Source organism: Epinephelus lanceolatus, chromosome 15 (genome assembly GCF_041903045.1).
Source record: "Epinephelus lanceolatus isolate andai-2023 chromosome 15, ASM4190304v1, whole genome shotgun sequence".
In the NCBI taxonomy this organism is placed as follows: Eukaryota; Metazoa; Chordata; class Actinopteri; order Perciformes; family Serranidae; genus Epinephelus; species Epinephelus lanceolatus.
This window is the reverse complement of record NC_135748.1, coordinates 16,211,063-16,231,991: the sequence shown is the minus strand read 5'-3', so window position 1 is coordinate 16,231,991 and position 20,929 is coordinate 16,211,063. Positions and strand designations below refer to the sequence as shown.

The 20,929-nt window shown below is 41.2% G+C and overlaps 3 protein-coding genes across 4 annotated transcripts; 1 reads left to right on the top strand and 2 right to left on the bottom strand.

Annotated features, from left to right (window-relative positions):
* Positions 1-887: 887 nt before the first annotated feature.
* zpcx (zona pellucida protein C) lies at positions 888-3,881 on the bottom strand. Its single transcript, XM_033642415.2, has 9 exons — positions 3,358-3,881; positions 3,170-3,282; positions 3,023-3,096; positions 2,777-2,948; positions 2,591-2,696; positions 2,113-2,198; positions 1,959-2,044; positions 1,041-1,869; positions 888-968 (listed from the first exon to the last, which is right to left on the bottom strand). The coding sequence occupies exons 1-9, from the start codon at positions 3,832-3,834 to the stop codon at positions 947-949; spliced, it is 1,965 nt and encodes a 654-aa protein (XP_033498306.2). The 5' UTR covers positions 3,835-3,881; the 3' UTR covers positions 888-946.
* Positions 3,882-7,875: 3,994 nt separating this feature from the next.
* On the top strand, positions 7,876-12,682 carry tmem54a (transmembrane protein 54a). Its single transcript, XM_033643314.1, has 6 exons — positions 7,876-8,019; positions 9,222-9,418; positions 9,569-9,628; positions 10,810-11,004; positions 11,125-11,262; positions 12,254-12,682. Exons 1-6 carry the CDS (start codon positions 8,007-8,009, stop codon positions 12,383-12,385), a joined length of 735 nt encoding a protein of 244 aa, XP_033499205.1. The 5' UTR covers positions 7,876-8,006; the 3' UTR covers positions 12,386-12,682.
* Positions 12,683-12,710: 28 nt separating this feature from the next.
* Positions 12,711-19,997, bottom strand: LOC117267413 (putative histone deacetylase 1-B). Of its 2 annotated transcripts, none has more exons than XM_033643312.1 (14): positions 19,851-19,997; positions 19,001-19,113; positions 18,784-18,901; positions 18,623-18,697; positions 18,365-18,503; positions 18,012-18,153; positions 17,836-17,928; positions 17,628-17,736; positions 17,384-17,524; positions 16,985-17,093; positions 16,751-16,881; positions 15,863-16,033; positions 13,718-13,769; positions 12,711-13,625 (listed from the first exon to the last, which is right to left on the bottom strand). In XM_033643312.1, the coding sequence occupies exons 1-14, from the start codon at positions 19,900-19,902 to the stop codon at positions 13,598-13,600; spliced, it is 1,473 nt and encodes a 490-aa protein (XP_033499203.1). In that variant the 5' UTR covers positions 19,903-19,997; the 3' UTR covers positions 12,711-13,597. The 2 variants fall into 2 exon arrangements, with proteins under 2 accessions (XP_033499203.1, XP_033499204.1); XM_033643313.1 differs by having other exon boundaries at positions 15,881-16,033.
* Between the last annotated feature and the right edge of the window lie 932 nt (positions 19,998-20,929).

Here is a 20,929-nt window from a genome sequence, read left to right as displayed (position 1 = left end):
AAACGACTATTCAAACATAGTGGCCTCAAGAAAAATAAGCACATGTCTCTGCCACTACATTCTTCATGGTGCCCTAAAATTTATGATAAGTGTTTCTAATTTTAGATATTTTTGAAGATTATTCCATGCCCATGTATGGAGTAGGAGAAAGCAGTCCCCCCCCCCCAGATCGTTTACAACCTGGGGTACATTAAAAAAAAGCAACCACTTGGAGGAGCGTAGGTGAGGGGGATTGAGGGGACCGTTTTCAATCTCCACCCTCTGCAACTTGTGTTGTGGTTGTTACTCAAGTCATTTATTACTCATTACATTTTAATACATTACTCAATTGCTCCTTGAAGGAAGTTATTCATACACTGCTTGTTACATTACTATTGTGCAACATCGCCTGAGAGGCACTGTCACATCATTGCAAATTAATAAGTGTTGTTGAACGTTACATATGCCTACATATCAGAACAAAACAAAGATCAGGAGAGTCAAGACGGCACTATAGTGAGCTATAAATGTCTCAAAATTAAATATATAAAGAGGTTGGCCTTCCTTACACTGCATATTAAGTATCTCAAAATATATAAATAGGCCTATGTTACACCCAACATTGTCTGTGACCTAAATCTCCAGAGGTTCTGAGGGAAATTCCTCCACAGGAGTAATTAAAGAAAAAACAAAAACAAAGATAAAGCTAAACTGACCATTTTGAGAATTTTGAACAGATACTTATTGTTGTCTTTGTGTTGCTGCAATACCTGTGTTTCACCTCTGGGGATCAATAGAGGCTTGTACTGTTGGAAAAAGAGACTGACTTAAAAGAAAGGGATCTTATGTACTTATTGCCTCCTGCTGTGCCTCTCCAACCAAAAATAAATTAATATGAAACAAGCCACTGGATTAATGCTCATCATTTATTAAAAGTACAATTATAGAAAATTATTATAAGATGCATTTATTCTGCTTTGTCCATCCTCCTGGGGAAAAGAAATGGAGAAATTAGTCATAGTCACATGCATAAAACATACTGACATTACATGATTAGTTACCTCAGCAAATCCAGGAAAGCTGAGCGCAGCCCTCTTTGTCTGGGCTCCTGCTTGCTTTTAATCACACCTTTCCCGTTTTGTTTTCTCATCACTTCTTCCTCATAACTCAGTGTCTGCGACCCATCGCCGGCTTTGGTTAACTGAATTTTTGAGCGAATCGTTGGGGCATCATTTGTTTCTTCTTGGGGCACCAGATCCGCATCTGTCCACTTGTCTGTCATTTGGTTTAAATCATTCAGGTTTAGGACATGGATATTCATCTCGGCCACCAGAGGGATGTCAACTTCTTGTGTAGCCTCAGACACTTCAGATCTTTCGAAACGCTGTTTTCTTTGGGATTCCTCTCCAAAAGTTGCTTTTTCCATTTGTGGAGGAATTACCCATCCAACAACATATGTAAGAAGATCCAGGTCCAACATATTACCTACATTTACACTTTGATCTCCAATCTCATTTGTGAGAGGCTCCTGGTCTGTAGTTGACGGTTGTGGCTCAGGAATGTCATTTGATACGGCGTCACTTTCCTGTAACTGAACTTTCGAGTTGTCTTCAGACTCAGGACCAATATTCTTGCTGTGTTCATCATCTTGCACCTGTCCAGGTAGCCAGAGGGTCAGTCTGGCAACAGGGTCCTGACTCAAAACCACAACTCCCTGAGGGGGTCTTGACACAGAGGTACCAGAAACAATTGCGTCCTCAGTGGCTGCACCGTCAGACTGTGTGGCGTCGGTTACAGGGGTGGTGAAGGTTTCCCGTGGTTCAGAGACAGAGGGCACCACATGATTGTCCGCAATGACAAAGGGGCCAGTGCTGATGGTAGCTTTGGCGTCTGAAATGACACAGTCAGTGGCGTTAGACACCAGAAATAACCCAAGTCTGTTTACTGTTGCACCGTTTGACAAAAACACAAGCGCTGACCTTCAGAAAGATGCCTGACGGACAGGCCTCTACACTTTGAACTACAGCACTCGCACACATCCACATTTCCACTAACGTCCTCCCATCTGAAAGAAAGATCAAGTTATAGGGGCGAAAAAAAGACGCCAAATCTAGTGCAAGGGTGTACAAATACCTTGACTGGATCATGTTATAGTTGCAGGATTTAGAACCAGAGGTGACGCCCTGGTCTGTGACGAGGACGGTACAGTGGATGAACAGCTTCAGAGGAGAAGGTGGTTCACAAGTTCATACAGTTAAATTGTCAAATGTGATAACATAATGATTGTACTGATGTCTTTGTACATGGGTAAACAAGAATGTATGTGTGAGAATGTGTATTTACATGTACACATACCCACTTGTTTGTGTGTGCTTGTGCAGGTATGTATATTTATGGCACCTGTCCTCGTGTCTTATGTTGGCAAAATGTATCCTAACTTATTTTCAAATTAGATCCCATGGAATTAAATTTATTCAACCAGATATCCTATGAACCCTTACGTAATCAGTTATTCTAGAAGTGTTTTCATTTTTAACTTCTTTATTTTATGACTTGAAACTCCAGTATTGCAATAACATAATGTCTTAACATGGGGAAAAAAAATCCTCACCTCAGAAATGAGATAAGATGTGTTCAGGACAAAATTAACCACATCCGCTCTGTCGGAGGCCACAAACTGTGCGACAGCATGTGGAGAACCCAACGGAGCCGTGCACCTGGTAGAGAACAACATGTATCAGGGATAATTAGAACATCACGTCCAAACATTAAAATAAATGTCTGACTGGCTGCTTACCCTTTATTCATTATGACTGCATGTTTGCGTCTAGTCTGAGGCTCAGGAGATGCAGAGACAAAACAGGACTGGATGAAAAGCTGCTGCTCTGGCCTGGTTTTGGCAGAAACCTGGAAGTTGACAACCTGGCCTCTTTTATAGACATTAGAGTCTGCAGTGCTGGTCCAGGATGCTGCAGGAAAAACACATTTGTGACTACTAGTGAAACACCAAGCATCACAGCATATGTGACTCGTTATTACTCACGATTCATGGCTTTGATGCTAAAGGTCTTGCCATTCTCAGGAAATGTCATAGAGTCAAATAAGTTGTCATATGACCTGAAAGACATATCCTCCATTAGTGTGGTTATTTGTGACCACATGCAAATGTTTGCTAACTCAGTGGATGCACCTCTTTGGAACGCAGGAGATGTGCACGCTGGATGGAGTTTGCCACCAGGTGGAGGGAAGTTTTTTGAGATCCAAGTGCAGAGAGTTGGTATACCTCACCAAGCCGTTCTGCATCTGTGAGAGTATCAGAAAGTTTTACAAGTGGTACTGTGGGAACAAAGTAATGACTAAATAATTTTGTCAACTCACCACATCTGCAGTAGTTCCACACTCATCCACACTGTAAGTGAAGACAAATTGGTTTGGTAGCTCTCTGTTACTGTAACAGCCATCGCCCAACTGTAGCTCCTCTCCAGTCAGTGTGTCACCGTTGGATCTCTTATCGACCAGCACAGTTAGCTTAGATTCATCGCAAAACACCTCTATTCTGGGAACAATCATGATGGGAGGTAACTCAGCGAGCATGTGAAAGTCAGGGCTTGGGGTTCGCCAGGAGCTGAAGATGGTGTCGTAGGGAGTGAAGTCAAAATTTCTCTCAAATGGAGGAGGCCTCATGTTGTCAAGAGGCATGATGTGGTGAAAAGGCCTCATTTTGGGAAAAGGCCTGAAGTTGCCAAAATATCCCGGAACATCCTCAAAAAATGGTGGAGCTTGCTTTCTTATCACTGATTGAGCAGAAATTAAATGCCCAAGTAAAAGGCAAAGAAATATCCCTGTTGTCCCCATTGCAAACTTCAAAGTGGGCCAACCACTCTGATTACTCCCCACACACCCCAGGTGTGCCATTAATAAGGTGCAGTGGCAGGAGGGTCAGGTGCTGGCAATCAAGCTAACGAGGCAGGCAGGCAATTATCTCACATTGAGAGGAGACACCAGCCAGTAATGCCTTTTGTGTGTGTGACTGTGAGACAGGATGTGTTTAGCAGCTATAATTCAAACAAAAAAAACAACACTGTGAATTTTGCTCATGCTCTTTCAGATATTTAAAGCTGAGATAACTTCTGTCTGAAGTAAATCATGCAGTCTTTCCTATCTTCAATAATAGCAGCAATATTCACTTAAAGAAAATGTAAGTCATAGATGACTCTTAAATCCTTATAATGTGCCTATTGATGACTGAGTCAGTAGTACATTTGGTGTGGTTTTGTGACATATACAGTACAGGCCAAAAGTTTGGACACACCTTCTCATTCAATGCGTTTTCTTTATTTTCATGACTATTTACATTGTAGATTCTCACTGAAGGCATCAAAACTATGAATGAACACATGTGGAGTTATGTACTTAACAAAAAAAGGTGAAATAACTGAAAACATGTTTTATATTCTAGTTTCTTCAAAATAGCCACCCTTTGCTCTGATTACTGCTTTGCACACTCTTGGCATTCTCTCCATGAGCTTCAAGAGGTAGTCACCTGAAATGGTTTTCCAACAGTCTTGAAGGAGTTCCCAGAGGTGTTTAGCACTTGTTGGCCCCTTTGCCTTCACTCTGCGGTCCAGCTCACCCCAAACCATCTCGATTGGGTTCAGGTCCGGTGACTGTGGAGGCCAGGTCATCTGCCGCAGCACTCCATCACTCTCCTTCTTGGTCAAATAGCCCTTACACAGCCTGGAGGTGTGTTTGGGGTCATTGTCCTGTTGAAAAATAAATGATCGTCCAACTAAACGCAAACCGGATGGGATGGCATGTCGCTGCAGGATGCTGTGGTAGCCATGCTGGTTCAGTGTGCCTTCAATTTTGAATAAATCCCCAACAGTGTCACCAGCAAAACACCCCCACACCATCACACCTCCTCCTCCATGCTTCACAGTGGGAACCAGGCATGTGGAATCCATCCGTTCACCTTTTCTGCGTCTCACAAAGACACGGCGGTTGGAACCAAAGATCTCAAATTTGGACTCATCAGACCAAAGCACAGATTTCCACTGGTCTAATGTCCATTCCTTGTGTTTCTTGGCCCAAACAAATCTCTTCTGCTTGTTGCCTCTCCTTAGCAGTGGTTTCCTAGCAGCTATTTGACCATGAAGGCCTGATTCGCGCAGTCTCCTCTTAACAGTTGTTCTAGAGATGGGTCTGCTGCTAGAACTCTGTGTGGCATTCATCTGGTCTCTGATCTGAGCTGCTGTTAACTTGCCATTTCTGAGGCTGGTGACTCGGATGAACTTATCCTCAGAAGCAGAGGTGACTCTTGGTCTTCCTTTCCTGGGTCGGTCCTCATGTGTGCCAGTTTCGTTGTAGCGCTTGATGGTTTTTGCGACTCCACTTGGGGACACATTTAAAGTTTTTGCAATTTTCCGGACTGACTGACCTTCATTTCTTAAAGTAATAATGGCCGCTCGTTTTTCTTTAGTTAGCTGATTGGTTCTTGCCATAATATGAATTTTAACAGTTGTCCAATAGGGCTGTCGGCTGTGTATTAACCTGACTTCTGCACAACACAACTGATGGTCCCAACCCCATTGATAAAGCAAGAAATTCCACTAATTAACCCTGATAAGGCACACCTGTGAAGTGGAAACCATTTCAGGTGACTACCTCTTGAAGCTCATGGAGAGAATGCCAAGAGTGTGCAAAGCAGTAATCAGAGCAAAGGGTGGCTATTTTGAAGAAACTAGAATATAAAACATGTTTTCAGTTATTTCACCTTTTTTTGTTAACTACATAACTCCACATGTGTTCATTCATAGTTTTGATGCCTTCAGTGAGAATCTACAATGTAAATAGTCATGAAAATAAAGAAAACGCATTGAATGAGAAGGTGTGTCCAAACTTTTGGCCTGTACTGTATACAAGCATGATACCACACAAAAGTATCCCAGATAGCCAAAATGACCTGGCCCAGCACTGGCCCAACCCAGTTACCTGACTCTGCTGACACTCAGGATGAATGACACCCCATAAATGGGCCAAATAAACTGACCTAATTTTGGCTGCTGACACTACCATCACTGGGCTGTTATCACAAATGACCTGGCACAGCGCTGGCCCAATCTCGGCACGCTGGAAGAAATAAGTTGGGCAGCGTCTGGTTGCCCTCCTTGGTTGAGACAGATAAACTGGCCCGATTCCAGTTGTTGACACTGACATCACTGGGTGGTGTCATGCTGATATTATAATTTCTAAAATTGTGCATGTAATACATTTCTTTTCTTAAAATTCTGTTAATTGTGTGAGGAAACAAGTCACCTTTACATATTCAAAGGACGTAAACAAACGAAGCAGTAGGCTGCAGTGTAAAAATACTCTATTACAAGTAAAAGTCCTACATAAAAAATCTTACTGAAGTAAAAGTACGAAAGCATAAGCATCAAAATATACTTAATGTAAAGTACCAAGAGTGAATACTCATTATGCAGAATGACCCATTACAGATTACATCACTAGATTGCAGTCAGTGATGCATCACTTTAATGTTGCAAAAATAGAGTGGTAAAAGTCAGGGATCATTTTAGTCGAACCCGGGCCCCTGCGGCAACAGCTTTGTACATGGGGCGCCTGCTCTATCCACTAAGCCACCAATACCCCAGTAAAGTAACTATTCTAATCACTTAATCAAACTAATGTAACTATATGATTACTTTTCTGACAAATGTTTTAAACTAAGCAATAAAGATGAAAAGTTCTAAAAACAGTGTAGGCAGTGTAAATCTCACAACAACTCAGCACGGATTACTGTCAAAGTTCTTCTTTTTATCGAAGCTGTTTACCAAAAATATATATTCAGATGTAACCCCTTTGTAATCAGCAATATTTGGACTAGTCACTGTAATTTATTGACATGTTTTTTTTTCTCCGTTACTGTGATGGATTATAATTAGGCCTCTATTTAGGCCAGTGGCAGGCAACCTATTGCTCCGGAGCTGCATGCAGCTCTTTACAACTTCACCAGTGGCTTCCGGTGGCTTTGACATAAAATTATCTGGAAATGAATAGTTGTTTTTTAACATTCAGATTTTCATTTGTCATTGTTTTAGGCCTAAAGTAATTATTGCATTCTACAACTGTAAAACTGTGTAGCCTATACATTGAATTAAAAATGTTTTAACGTTTCATCAACTAAAATGTGCATCATACATCTTCGTTCTGGTGCCTTTTCCTCTAAATTTTGCCCAACTTCAGTAGTGGTGACTAACCTGGAGTCCCTCTAGCAAGGAATAGAGCTTTAGGATTTAATAATGTATGGACAGATTAATTTGCTTTTACCACCAAAGCTGCAAAGTTAAAGTACTAAATAGTTATAAATAGCCGCTGCTGAGTAGCCACCTTGTAGTAAATCATATTAATGGCTGCTCATTTACACCTATTCCTTATGTTGATGAACAAATTTAGACTTAATAGGCTGTTACCTTTATTCAAATATGTTTGTGGCTCCAGACAGATTTTATTGTCTTTTTTTGGCTAAACAGGGCTCTTTCAGTAGTAAAGGCTGCCGACCCCTGATTCAGGCCTGCACATTTTTTTGCAGTTTCACAGTAAATAGTTACTCCCTAACAGTGCCTATGAAAATATAATTCAGTGGTTTAACAGTCTAAATCAGCAAGGTAACTACTAACCAAGCATTAAAATGGGCTAAATAAGGAGGAATAAAAGGTGTTCTTACAATATACTCTACTTCTTGTTATAATTTTTTGAAATATGCTTGCTTCAATTTAGCTATTAGCTAATAGGGAGAGAGCTGCATGTGTGTCAAACAGATAAATAACTTTTCCCTTTGTGTTGGACTGTGAACGTGCAGCGGGGCGGAGCCTCCGCACAGGTAGGCGGAAGGTGACGCCTTCGTGTGTGCAGGTGAGCGGCAGCGGAGGAAGACAGACCTACCAGAGCGGAGTGTCCAAAAATAATAATGACTTTAATACAACTTGTACACTAATGTGAGCTGAGGGGACATAAAATCCACCATGGTGAATTTAGGTAAGTTGACTTTCATACGTGTTTACCTGCAGTGACGGAGTATATAGGTATGTCGTGCCAAAGTTTTTAGGCGTGGTCTGCGCAGTCAACTGAGCGCAAAGGAGAGAAGACCTAGGACACACTTCTGGTGTTTGGATGACGGAAGTTAATGTGATATCTTATTTATATTGTTAATTTATTCAAACGAAACCTGTTTAACTAATTTGGTTGTTTGAATTAGACCTAGATAAAAGAAACTTTTGGGAAGGTAGCTGTTGCATAGGCTTGCCAAGGATTCATAATAGGTTGTTGATAGTTCAGATAAAGATTGTATGGGTCCCACATTGTATAGCCTATCATCATCTTATCAGAAAGTAAAAAGCAGAATGAGACATGAGACATGCAGGTTATGTGTAACTCTGACACTACATGAATATTTTTAACATTAAACCATTGTGTATTTGTTTGGGTCTGTACATCACAGTTACAATATGTGCTTATGTGTACCTGACTGGCAGCAAAACATTAGACTAACAATGTTATGACCTAAAACACACTGAGGTTTTTTTACTCAGCACCCAGCTGAAGGCTTGGATGAGACAAACCAATAGGAGACATGTGTTTGTACCTGACACCTTAGGCCAGGTTATTGTGGTGGTGAATGTTTGAACACCCCACCCATACCTTTGTCCTGCTTGGTTCAGGAGGGGCTTACGTGGGAGGTAATGGGTGGGTGCTTCACCTTTCCCCTGAGGAAGGAATAACACAGTGCAACACAGACCCCGTCTCTGACTTGTTAACATAGCTGCAGTAGTTTGCAGCATGCAGGGGGTGAGATCTTCAGCCCTCTCAGCAGGGGTCGGGGATGATTGTGGTCTTATTCTATAGCGTTGTCATGGTGTGCTAACCACTGGCCTGCTTTCTTTTTCGCTTTGTTGAAACCACAACACTGCAGAAGTCTCACACAGTCTCTGAGTGTGCTGCAGTTCTAGCTCTATATTTTAGATCAGTAACAAACTTGTGCTTACTGTAATTTCATCTTGTATACTGTGTCGGTTTCCGTCAACAACACTGATGTGCAAACGGCTGGTGTTTATACACTCTTTTATAGGGTTACAGTCACATGTGAAGAATTTGTTTATCTTCTAGATTTTGGCAGAGGTCACAATGCTTGAAGCTAATTTAAGACTGAGTTCAAAATAACATGTTTGCACTTCCTCTAGGAGTATGCTGCGCCAACCTCAAGGACAACAAAGCCCTGATGAAAATGGGGCTGGGGTTGGTGCTGGTGGGCCATGTCAACTTTCTTCTTGGAGCGCTGGTGCACGGCGCCGTGCTCAGGCACATCAACGTGCACACTTTGGCCCGTACCATGGTGTACGCCATCTCTAATGTCATTGCTATTGTGGCAGGCTTGTTGGTAAGTGGTGCAAAGACTCACCGTGTGTATAAAGAACTTAAAAGCAACCAGTGGGTGGTGGTTTAAAACTGGAAGTAGTGGTTTGCTGCTGCAGACTTGAGTAGTTGTATCACCTGTATCTGTGATGAATGATCCATTATTTTTCCTTAGGGAATTATCTCTGGAATAACTGCCATTGTCCTGTCCAAAAACAAGAGGAACAGGATCTTGGTAAATAGCTTCTCCCTCCTCCATTCAGCACACACATCTGTCATTTGCCGGCTCCTGTCAGAACTTGCCCTCTGTGTTTGAGTGAGCGCATGTGTGTGTGGACATATGGAAGATGATACCTATTTAAATTGGTAACATACATGTCGTGCAAATACGGAGTTCATTCAAATGTTCAAACTAATGAGGACTCACTGTGGTTTCTATCAGAGTCACATGAGTTGGATACGAGTCAGACTTGAGTCACAAATTTGATTACGTTAGACTTGAAAAAATCAAAAAAGGCTTGAAACTCGACTTGCACTTTAACATCAGTAACTTGTGACTTCACTTGGATTTAAGCCCTTTAACTTAAAAATACTTCAAATCTTCACCTGAGCTTAAAGATTAAAAAGTATGTTTTTTAAAGATTGTGCCATAGATCAGTTTATTTCCTGAATCAACTATCATTAACGCTATTCATTCCCAGCAAGTCGACAATTCCCTAGATGATCCACTTTGTTTGAACCAACCTGACAGGATCCAAACAAGTTGCATGTGAGAATCATGAAGAAATAACGTTACTGAGCGGCAGTTGGAAAAAACGATACCAAAGATAATTTTGTTCACGTACAAAAACTAGGAAAAAGAAGAAATTGCCACATGCAAAATGTACGAGTCAAAAATATCAGACGAAGTTGCAACGACATAAAATTTCTTTCAGCATTTGAAGTTGTGCACTGCTAATATTAGCATAGTTAGTGAGCTAATGCTAAGCTAACACAATCTTAACAGCTAAGAAGGTTTTTAACAAACTTGTTTTTACAAATAAATGTAAATGTAAAAAAGAAGTCATGATTTTTTGTAAATTTGATAAATTATTACTCTGTTGTTAAATGGCATTACATTTGTGAAAGAGCACATAATGATTTGTTTATGACACGAAACTCAGAGTTTAGGACTTTGGATGTGACTTGTGACTTTCCAGTTGAGTGTAAAGACTTGAGACCTACTTGTGACTTGCGAAACAGTTATTTGGTCCCACCTACTACTGATACTGATTTGTATTCCATGTTCGCACAGCTCTTCTATCTTACATCTACTTGACCCTGAAAAGCATGTTATCTTTTATGAGGAAAATGTCTTTCCCATACTAGATCAAGTGTTGTGTTGTCACTGACTAACGTGTGGTGTTGTCCTTGCAGCAGTGGGTCTTGCTGGTCTTCAGCTTCGTGGCAGGTCTCTTGGCGATCGCCTCCACCCTGAGCTTGTCAGTGTCCATGGTGAAAGCCATTGCTAACAAAGGGCAAGGCCTGCTAACACACTGCAAGTCTTTCCCTAAAGATGTCGGCTCCTCCAGCATCACGTATGAATGCCCTTTTGACCCCACCCGCATCTATGTAAGTTCCATATAAATATTTATCTGTTAGCAGTTTTGTATTGACTTGAATTGCTGTATAATAGAAAGGAAGCAGTTTATTGATCAGACATATGTGCTGTCATCTTTTCTTGTCAACCAGGGGACCACGATCATTCTGTGGATACCTCTCATCTTAATGTCCGTGTTGGAAACAGTGTTCTCTCTCCGCTGCTTTGCTGCCTGTACTTCATTCCTTTACCTGTGTCCGTGCAGGAAGAGGCCAGTCCGGGCCAAGAGGGTAAGCTGCTGTCAGATCACTGACTGTCACCAGCATTAGACTTAGACCTGCATGAATGTGCAGATTGCAGTGTTATTTTATCTCACTGTGTCACATATAGTGAGTAATATAATGTGAATTTATAAAACCTTCACAACAGAAGTGAAAAATCCATACAGCAAAAGGGGCCGACACTGTAACCTTAATTCACTAAAGGAGAATTGTATTTATTTACAAGAGAAATCAGCACTTTTCTGCCTCACTGTGACATTGATATTCAGAATGGCATACTGCACTGTAGCTACTGTTTGAGGTTACACAATGTTTAACTATTAAATATCATTTTAATAAAAGGCACAGCAGCAATAATAAAAATCATTAAAGCAAGTCAAAGTTTCAACAGTAAGCTGATGTGGCTTCTTTATATCCACAAATATCAATGTGACACTGAATTTGATACAGACAAATAAAAGCCAGTGGTGTAGACGTGCTGATGGGGCAGACTTGAGCAGAGCAGGGTGGAAACTGTGTCCCTCATCTCGTGCTGTCTCAGTGCATGATCACATGGTTCAATCTGTGGTTGAAGGTTGGGTTGAAGTAAAATGAAAAAGCACACATCATAGTGACAGTTTTTTTAATTCTCTTTTGTTGAGTGGTTGTCTTTGCTGGTGCTTTGTTCATCCCTCACACTGGCTGCCAATCAACGCTTTTGATGTGTCACACACTTATAATTCCCATATGCGAACGAAAACCAATAAGTTCCCTGTGAAGGTTTTTCAAATTAAATTCAAAATTTTTAGCTAAAGTGTGCCTCTTTATTAGGACATAGGTGCGCACAACAAACTGATACAGTCAATGTAAAATTAATTCCTAACTTTTTGTATAGGCTCAGTTGAATATTGCGATAATAATGTGTGGTTATCCCAAAATCCCACACCTTTTAATTTTCTGTTGAGATTGCAGTCATGGACAGCTTCTCATAAATTAAACTATATTTCATGTTATGTTCCAGGTACGTATCCAGAGAGCTGTTGAAATCCCACCATCTCCTCCAGCACAAGATCTAGAGAGCGATGCGGGAGCTGAGCCTGCAGAGCAGGAGGACCTGCTGGACAATGCTGTGGCACAGAGTGAATGGCTCTGAACCAGCTAAACCTAATGAGATAGGTTGCAAACCGCTTGGCTTAACTTGATGAAATGCAACACCATCTTGTTGCATTGAGTGTCTGTTACACATTAAATGTCTGAAGAAGACATCTGTGGGACTTGAGTCAGAAAAAAAAACATGTAATTTTATTTCCTTTCATATAAATATACAAGTTCTTAAATACTGACATTGGTTTGACTTTGAATGATCAGACTGTGTGTGTGTACCAAGTATTGTCTTGTAATTACAGAGCACTGTCACCTGTATCTTGACATTAAAATGTTTTTTTTAAAATATATTGTCAATTATTTCAGACTGGACGTAACATTTTAAGAACTTTTATTTTGAAAAACTTAACAGAACAAAGCTACATAACGTTCTAGGGCAATTTTTATTGGTATTAAAATTGTGGTTGACGCATACTTGTCAGGTTAAAATGAGACTTGAACACTTATGTTTTCAGAATACAAATATATACAACAAATAATTTCTGGCATTTGTCTTGCTTCCCATCTTACAGAGTACTACACTCTGGCTATTAAAGTCCAATATTCAATGGAATCTAACCCAGCAAACACCTGACATGACGAGATGTCAATGTGTAAAGGACACGTACTAAATTACATCCTAAAATATTGGACTGTAATTTATTTACACTGCCATGTAAAAATTATTCAGGTATACAGAACCCTCTTAACCACTCTTGGTGACCAGGCAAGACCAGTGAGACAGATGTATTACAGAAAAGGATCTATTGTATAAACATGCTTCAACTACATATTCCGAGACACATGACAAATATGAGACTGAAAGACAAAACAGAGTAGCCAAAAATATCTATGATTTAAATAAATTAAATCCATCAGATATATAAAAGCATACATGTACTAGGCCATTTTTACAGAGTTGCATCACGAGGGAAAAACAAGTGTCATAGAATAAAAAGATTAATAATAAAGAAAAAGCATACAAAAACAATACTCAAATACACTCAGTTTGACCTCAGTCCATAAACAGGTAAGGTTGAAAAGGTGTCCTAGAAAATGTTTGGATCCCCATCCCATTTTTAAGGGAGTGGGGTCTCATTATAAAGGTATAGTTCTTCACTGATTCCCAAAGCAGCAGCCTGGAAAGGTGATTTATCCAAAAAAATGTTGCTTTAAGACGCGCACCAATCAGTTGCATTGGCATCATGGGCTGTTGAGGTCCTCAGGGTGTTTTGGACTCTTCTTTTGGCCTAAAAAGGCCCAGAGAAAGGAAATGATTAACACTCCCAACAAGCCACCTCATGGACAACACGGTGAACAACTGTGTGCTGTGTTTTCTCACTTTGAAGTGTCCATTTTCTCTTCCTCTGGCACCTTGTCTTCTTCTTTTACTTCTGGAACAGAAAACAAAAACAAATTCACAGCAATCATGATAATACAGCTTCTGTGTTGTACAGGGATGATCTGACTTAATGGAATATTTCACCCACAAAATAACCAGTTTTATATCAATTACTCCCCCAGTGTTACCTTATATGTGTGAAGAAAACTTTGTGTAATCCAGAAACAACCGTTAACATGTACGATATCCTATGTTAAATTAGGAAAATTTACCTTGACCTTTTAAACATTCCATGACCTCATATTTGCCCCCACTCATGACTTCAGTTCATCAAGAGGTTTTCTTTACAAATTCAATGTAACACTTTGGGTGAGTCACTGATATACAGTACAGGCCAAAAGTTTGGACACACCTTCTCATTCAATGCGTTTTCTTTATTTTCATGACTATTTACATTGTAGATTCTCACTGAAGGCATCAAAACTATGAATGAACACATGTGGAGTTATGTAGTTAACAAAAAAAGGTGAAATAACTGAAAACATGTTTTATATTCTAGTTTCTTCAAAATAGCCACCCTTTGCTCTGATTACTGCTTTGCACACTCTTGGCATTCTCTCCATGAGCTTCAAGAGGTAGTCACCTGAAATGGTTTCCACTTCACAGGTGTGCCTTATCAGGGTTAATTAGTGGAATTTCTTGCTTTATCAATGGGGTTGGGACCATCAGTTGTGTTGTGCAGAAGTCAGGTTAATACACAGCCGACAGCCCTATTGGACAACTGTTAAAATTCATATTATGGCAAGAACCAATCAGCTAACTAAAGAAAAACGAGCGGCCATCATTACTTTAAGAAATGAAGGTCAGTCAGTCCGGAAAATTGCAAAAACTTTAAATGTGTCCCCAAGTGGAGTCGCAAAAACCATCAAGCGCTACAACGAAACTGGCACACATGAGGACCGACCCAGGAAAGGAAGACCAAGAGTCACCTCTGTTTCTGAGGATAAGTTCATCCGAGTCACCAGCCTCAGAAATGGCAAGTTAACAGCAGCTCAGATCAGAGACCAGATGAATGCCACACAGAGTTCTAGCAGCAGACCCATCTCTAGAACAACTGTTAAGAGGAGACTGCGCGAATCAGGCCTTCATGGTCAAATAGCTGCTAGGAAACCACTGCTAAGGAGAGGCAACAAGCAGAAGAGATTTGTTTGGGCCAAGAAACACAAGGAATGGACATTAGACCAGTGGAAATCTGTGCTTTGGTCTGATGAGTCCAAATTTGAGATCTTTGGCTCCAACCGCCGTGTCTTTGTGAGACGCAGAAAAGGTGAACGGATGGATTCCACATGCCTGGTTCCCACTGTGAAGCATGGAGGAGGAGGTGTGATGGTGTGGGGGTGTTTTGCTGGTGACACTGTTGGGGATTTATTCAAAATTGAAGGCACACTGAACCAGCATGGCTACCACAGCATCCTGCAGCGACATGCCATCCCATCCGGTTTGCGTTTAGTTGGACGATCATTTATTTTTCAACAGGACAATGACCCCAAACACACCTCCAGGCTGTGTAAGGGCTATTTGACCAAGAAGGGGAGTGATGGAGTGCTGCGGCAGATGACCTGGCCTCCACAGTCACCGGACCTGAACCCAATCGAGATGGTTTGGGGTGAGCTGGACCGCAGAGTGAAGGCAAAGGGGCCAACAAGTGCTAAACACCTCTGGGAACTCCTTCAAGACTGTTGGAAAACCATTTCAGGTGACTACCTCTTGAAGCTCATGGAGAGAATGCCAAGAGTGTGCAAAGCAGTAATCAGAGCAAAGGGTGGCTATTTTGAAGAAACTAGAATATAAAACATGTTTTCAGTTATTTCACCTTTTTTTGTTAAGTACATAACTCCACATGTGTTCATTCATAGTTTTGATGCCTTCAGTGAGAATCTACAATGTAAATAGTCATGAAAATAAAGAAAACGCATTGAATGAGAAGGTGTGTCCAAACTTTTGGCCTGTACTGTACAAATGATCATTTTGTGGGTGAAATACTTTTTTAAATTGTTTACTCGTGATAAGCACTACTCAGATTTTCTTTATATTACAAAATGGCATGAGTAAGGTGAGATGAAAATGAAAAAAATGGATAGATACCTTTTGTTTCCTCCTCACCTTTCTTCTCCTTTTCTTCTCCCTCTTTCTCTCCTTCGGTTTTGGCTCGCTTGGCTTTCTTGAAGCTGGCGGCGTTTCTGCGGCCTCCTTCGCCTTCATCCTCTGAGTCAGAGAACTCCTCCTCACATGCTATCCTCTTGTCATGAGCCCGGACTGAACATTAGCAGAGGAAAGGGTTACACTGAAACACGGGACTCCTCTGTTTCAGAAGGTTAACTGCATTATGTTAGAGATCTAAGGCCAGATGCGTAAAACTGTGTAGACAGAAATATGCATACGCCTTCTTTTCATCACATTTATAAAGCTGCAGGTACACCTCATTCTGTGTTATGAATCACAGTCACTGTGGAACTGGACACACATGCATGAGTCTCACTTCCACATCAATATTTAGCCATAAATGGATGTAGAAACGGCCTTAAGCAGCTGTCAGCATATCAATCCTTGTACCCACTTCACCACTCATTCTAACTGTCGATGAGAATTACAGCAAAGAAAGTGCAATGTCACCACATCTGCCAGGTTCTCGAATGCTGCCAGAGCAGCCGTCGTTACACTCAGCTGTGGCTATTTGTAGTGTTTGTACTACTAATTCATCATGTTTCTGCAAATCATTACTGCAGTAAAATCTCAATCATCACTACTATTAATGTCAGAGGAATGATCGATGATTCATTCATAGCACTCACGTTTAAACCAAGTTTACAAAGTGCTTTAGAGCAAGAAAATTCAACGATCACTAACGGAGACGATGACTCAAATGTTAATAGAAGTTTTAAGTTTATGTGTGGAAAAAGGCTTCACATTATTTATACATCTGGCCCCAAGTGTGAATGCGGAAGAAATTGACACAATGTGAGAGGTTCTTACTGGAGATGCGTTTGTTGGGGTCATCCTCCTCCTCATCTCCACTGTCCTCCTGTACGGCATCCTCAGGGATGGCCTGCATCTGGACTCCCGGAGCGTGCGGCAGCATACGCAAGTTCTCAAACAAGCGCTGCCTAAAGGACGGAATGCAGGTTTAACATACTGACCATTAAACAACCTGAGATACAAACCTGTACCTGTGATGTGGCCGAGTGAATGGCTGTTTGAGGCACTTACTTGATCTTCTCCAGGTAGTCGTTGGTGTTCTGATTGGTCATGTTGGAGGGGCTGATGTGCAGCTTGAAGTCAGGTCCAAAGTACTCAAAGTAGTCGTTGTATGGGAGTTCTGCCAAGTTGAGATTACATTGTTTTATCATTAATTAAAATGAATAAACATGTCTGTTTGTCTCTTTTTAGCTGCTGGGAAACTAACGCTACTTGGATGTTTTGTTGTTTGGCTGATTAATGATCAAAGGACCTAGACACCAATTTATTTTTACTGTCATCAATATTTAATTATCTCTGACACACTGTGTAATGTTTTTATTCCTGAGACTTGATTACTACCGCAGAGAAATCCGCTTTCATACATAAACCTGTCTAATTATATTCAGCGCAACATGTGCATGTACTCACCATTGGGGATGGAGGTATCGAGGGCTACGGCAGTCTCGTATGTCCAGCAGCGTGCCACGTTACGGATGGTGTAGCCTCCTCCACCCAGCATTAGCAGTGGCAGGTTGAAACTCTTCATGTACTCCACACACTTGGCATGGCCTGAGCACACAGCAGGGAAATAATTAAGTTAAACTTTATTCAAGACGGCTGCAGACCACTTTGCTTGTAGTGACATCAGGAGAGAGATGTTTTGTTAATTTACCTTTAATGGTGAGGTTAAAGCAACCAAGCCTGTCTCCTGACAGAGAATCAGCTCCACACTGCAGCACCACTGCGCTGGGTTGGTACATCTCCATCACCTTGGCCATGATCTACACAAACAACAACATCCAGTCACTCAAATGCATCTGTCCATAAAGGGAGACATCAACTACCATAACATTACAGTCAACACATCTTTGTTTACTCACAGGTTTGAAAATGGCTTCATATGACTCATCGTCAATCCCATCCCTCAGCGGGTAATTTACAGCGTAATATTTACCCTTCCCTGCACCGATGTCCTGCGGAGAAAAGGGAAAATGTCAACTCTCTGTATGACTAAGACAATATGACTTTTATTCTGTCAAATAATTCAAAGGCTTACTCTCAGGTCGCCTGTGCCAGGGAAGTACTCTCCATACTTGTGGAAGGACACGGTCATGACACGGTCTGTGGTGTAGAAGGCCTCCTCCACACCGTCCCCATGATGGATGTCAATATCTATGTACAGAACTCTCTGGTGGTATCTGCAAAGAGGAAAAGCATCCTTTGAGTCCTAAAAGTTTGGAAGTATTCTAAATTTATGTATTCATTTTATGAAATCATGTGCCTGATTGGGAGAACACGTGGAACCTAAGCTCATCTTCAGTTTTAAAACAAGACATCTGATCAACCATGCAGAGTATCATCCAGGTATCATGCTCAACAAACCTGTACATAAGTGGCTTTTGTACTTACTTCAGTAACTCCAGAATAGCGAGCACAATGTCGTTGACGTAGCAAAACCCAGAGGCCTCAGACTTCTTGGCGTGATGCAGGCCTCCAGCCCAGTTGATAGCAATATCCGTCTGCTGTTTGTTCAACTTCACCGCGCCGGCTGGAGCAGAGAGGAGAATTAACAGCCTGAATTTAACAGATTACTGGGGCAATGAGAGCGTGATTATTGTCCAACACAGCATGTCTGTCTGAGCAGTTCTTAGAGGAATAACAACTTACCAACAGAGCCCCCTCCTGAGAGCTGGCAGAACTCAAATAAACCATCAAACACAGGACAGTCCTCTCCCACGTTAACTGCACAGCAAAAGAATAAAAATATTATTGCTATTGCATATGCAGCTAGTTTCTTTAAAACGAACAATATCTCCGATCAAACTTACATCTCTGCATTTGCTTGCTGTACTCTGACATGTTGTCTGGCCTGATTGAACGCAGGAATTTGATGTAATCATCACTGTGATACTTGGTCATCTCTTCTCCGCTGGCTTTGTGTGGACGCTGAAACACAGACGACAAATTAGTGGCTGAGACACACAAGAACAGTTGTTGAAGTCCAGTAATTTGACTAAGAAATGCTGGTAATTTAATGAAACATACATAAATCTCCATCTTTCTGTAGAGTCCATAATTGAGCAACAGGTTGTGAGTCATGCGGATGCGGTGGGGCTTCATGGGATGGCCCTGACCATAGTAATAATTCCCAACATCACCTGAAATGTAAAGAAATGAAAACATCCCACGTTGGAGTATATGTTCATTTCACGTGCAAAAGTTAAACAAACACATTAAGTACACAGTAAACACTCTCGTACGACAACTTCCTGTACAGAGCAGGTTTATGCACTGAAAAGGTCGTGAAGGAATTCAACTAAAAACATCATGTAGGTTGGTCACGATCCTGCGACCTATTTCCCAGATACTGAACTCGAATCACCTCTATGAAACTACACAAAGTGCAAAGCTACACGTACAGCGTGGTTTGTAGTGCACATAGATAAGGGTCGACTAAAACGTGATTTTACGCTGAAGTACCCGGCATTTGAAGGCAGCAAGACGAGCCATTTTAACGTTAGCTTGGTGTTGGCGTTAATTGCGGCGACAATGAAGTACTGATATCCCCATTGTTAGCTCGTTAGCTAGTAACGTTAACTAACCTAGTTGAACTACAACCATCTGAAAAGTAAATGCCCAAATTTGTAGTTTAAGGGGAACCCGCGCGTTTAAAGCAACCGGGCACAAACTATAAGGGCATTAATACTCAGTGTGGACTTAGCGACAGTGTGTTAGACTGAGATGATGAGAGCCGCCTGCGACTCAAGCTAGCTAGGTTAGCTAACATGCCAGGTTAGCAGGAGGTGAAACAAACTGCAACCTTTGTTGGCGCGAAGTGGCCGATTTCATTCATCGGCGCGTCCGCTTTGTAAAGTAAAGGCACACCGGTACTCACCGTCATAGTAGTAGCAAACTTTTTTCTTTGTTCCTTGGGAAGTAAGCGCCATTTTAGTGCTTTTTGGCTGGCTTTCACCGCACACCGCAGGAGACAACAGCGACGAGAGGCGGATAGTTTGTATCACGTCCAATCAATAGGGTGCAATGCGGGCTGCTTTCAAAAGGGGGCGACAGAGCTGCAGGCCAGCCCACTATGTGTGTCCTGGGAGTGTGTGTGTGTTGTGTTGTAGCTGTTTTACACTGAAAATCCATCTCTTTCACAGTTTAACACTTGTACTACTTGCTCAGCTGTGGTGGAACAAGTATTCATACCAGGTTTGTCAAAGTCATTTTAGTTGATTAACAAAAAAACAGCCCAATTTGATCTGAAGTGGGCCTGACCTATAAAACCATTGCAGAATAACCTATAAATAATGACACCTACAAATGTTTCCCTTCCTGTTACTGTAAAGATGTACATCCTGAAAATGTTTATGCTTTTACAAAACAGTCAAAACAGCCTGATAAGAAAAACAAGTTCAATTTCAACAATATAGCTCTATCTTCAGTGAGTGTCTTGCACACATGTGCATATATATCCACTCCTGTGTAGTTATGCTGACACCACCACACCAAACTAAAGTGAAGAAAGAAGGTAAAATGATCCCCTGCCTTACAGACCATTTTGCAAATTAAATGTTGTAGCAGTGCCTTAGCAATAGTTTTACACCAGTATTTTTTAATATATAACTCTGATACAGCTGCTGTTTTTGCACAGTGCTCAATATCTTTAAATACGACCACAATAAGAAGTCATTATTTCACAGAGTCGTATTCTGGTAAGGGTGGAGGAACCTCTGAAGCTGCATTTAACATGAAGAAGGCTACTAACTGTTCAGCTTGCCCCTGGCAACTCTTGGCCTTCACAAGTATATCAATGTCAGGTTTGCAAAGTCATCCAGTGGGCTGGATTGGACCTCTTGTGGGGCTGGTTCTGGCCCACGGGTTGTAAGTTTGACACTGCTGATTTAAAACCCCTTCTTAATTAAAAGTAGTAATACCTTAATGTAACAAAAAATATAGAGATTTTATCAAAGA

Bases quoted from the DNA above. Each gene is read 5' to 3' on its own strand.
- zpcx (XM_033642415.2), bottom strand. From the start codon at position 3,834: ATGGGGACAACAGGGATATTTCTTTGCCTTTTACTTGGGCATTTAATT. The intron at 1,870-1,958 runs GTCAGCGCTTGT...GTGTCATTTCAG, and splicing joins CGTCAGGCATCTTTCTGAAG to ACGCCAAAGCTACCATCAGC. The intron at 969-1,040 runs GTAACTAATCAT...TCTTTTCCCCAG, and splicing joins GCTTTCCTGGATTTGCTGAG to GAGGATGGACAAAGCAGAAT.
- tmem54a (XM_033643314.1), top strand. The intron at 9,629-10,809 runs GTAAATAGCTTC...TTGTCCTTGCAG, and splicing joins ACAAGAGGAACAGGATCTTG to CAGTGGGTCTTGCTGGTCTT. The intron at 11,005-11,124 runs GTAAGTTCCATA...CTTGTCAACCAG, and splicing joins TTGACCCCACCCGCATCTAT to GGGACCACGATCATTCTGTG.
- LOC117267413 (XM_033643312.1), bottom strand. From the start codon at position 19,902: ATGGCGCTTACTTCCCAAGGAACAAAGAAAAAAGTTTGCTACTACTAT. The intron at 18,698-18,783 runs GTAAGTTTGATC...TTTGCTGTGCAG, and splicing joins CAGCAAGCAAATGCAGAGAT to TTAACGTGGGAGAGGACTGT. The intron at 18,504-18,622 runs GTAAGTTGTTAT...TCTCTGCTCCAG, and splicing joins CTCAGGAGGGGGCTCTGTTG to CCGGCGCGGTGAAGTTGAAC.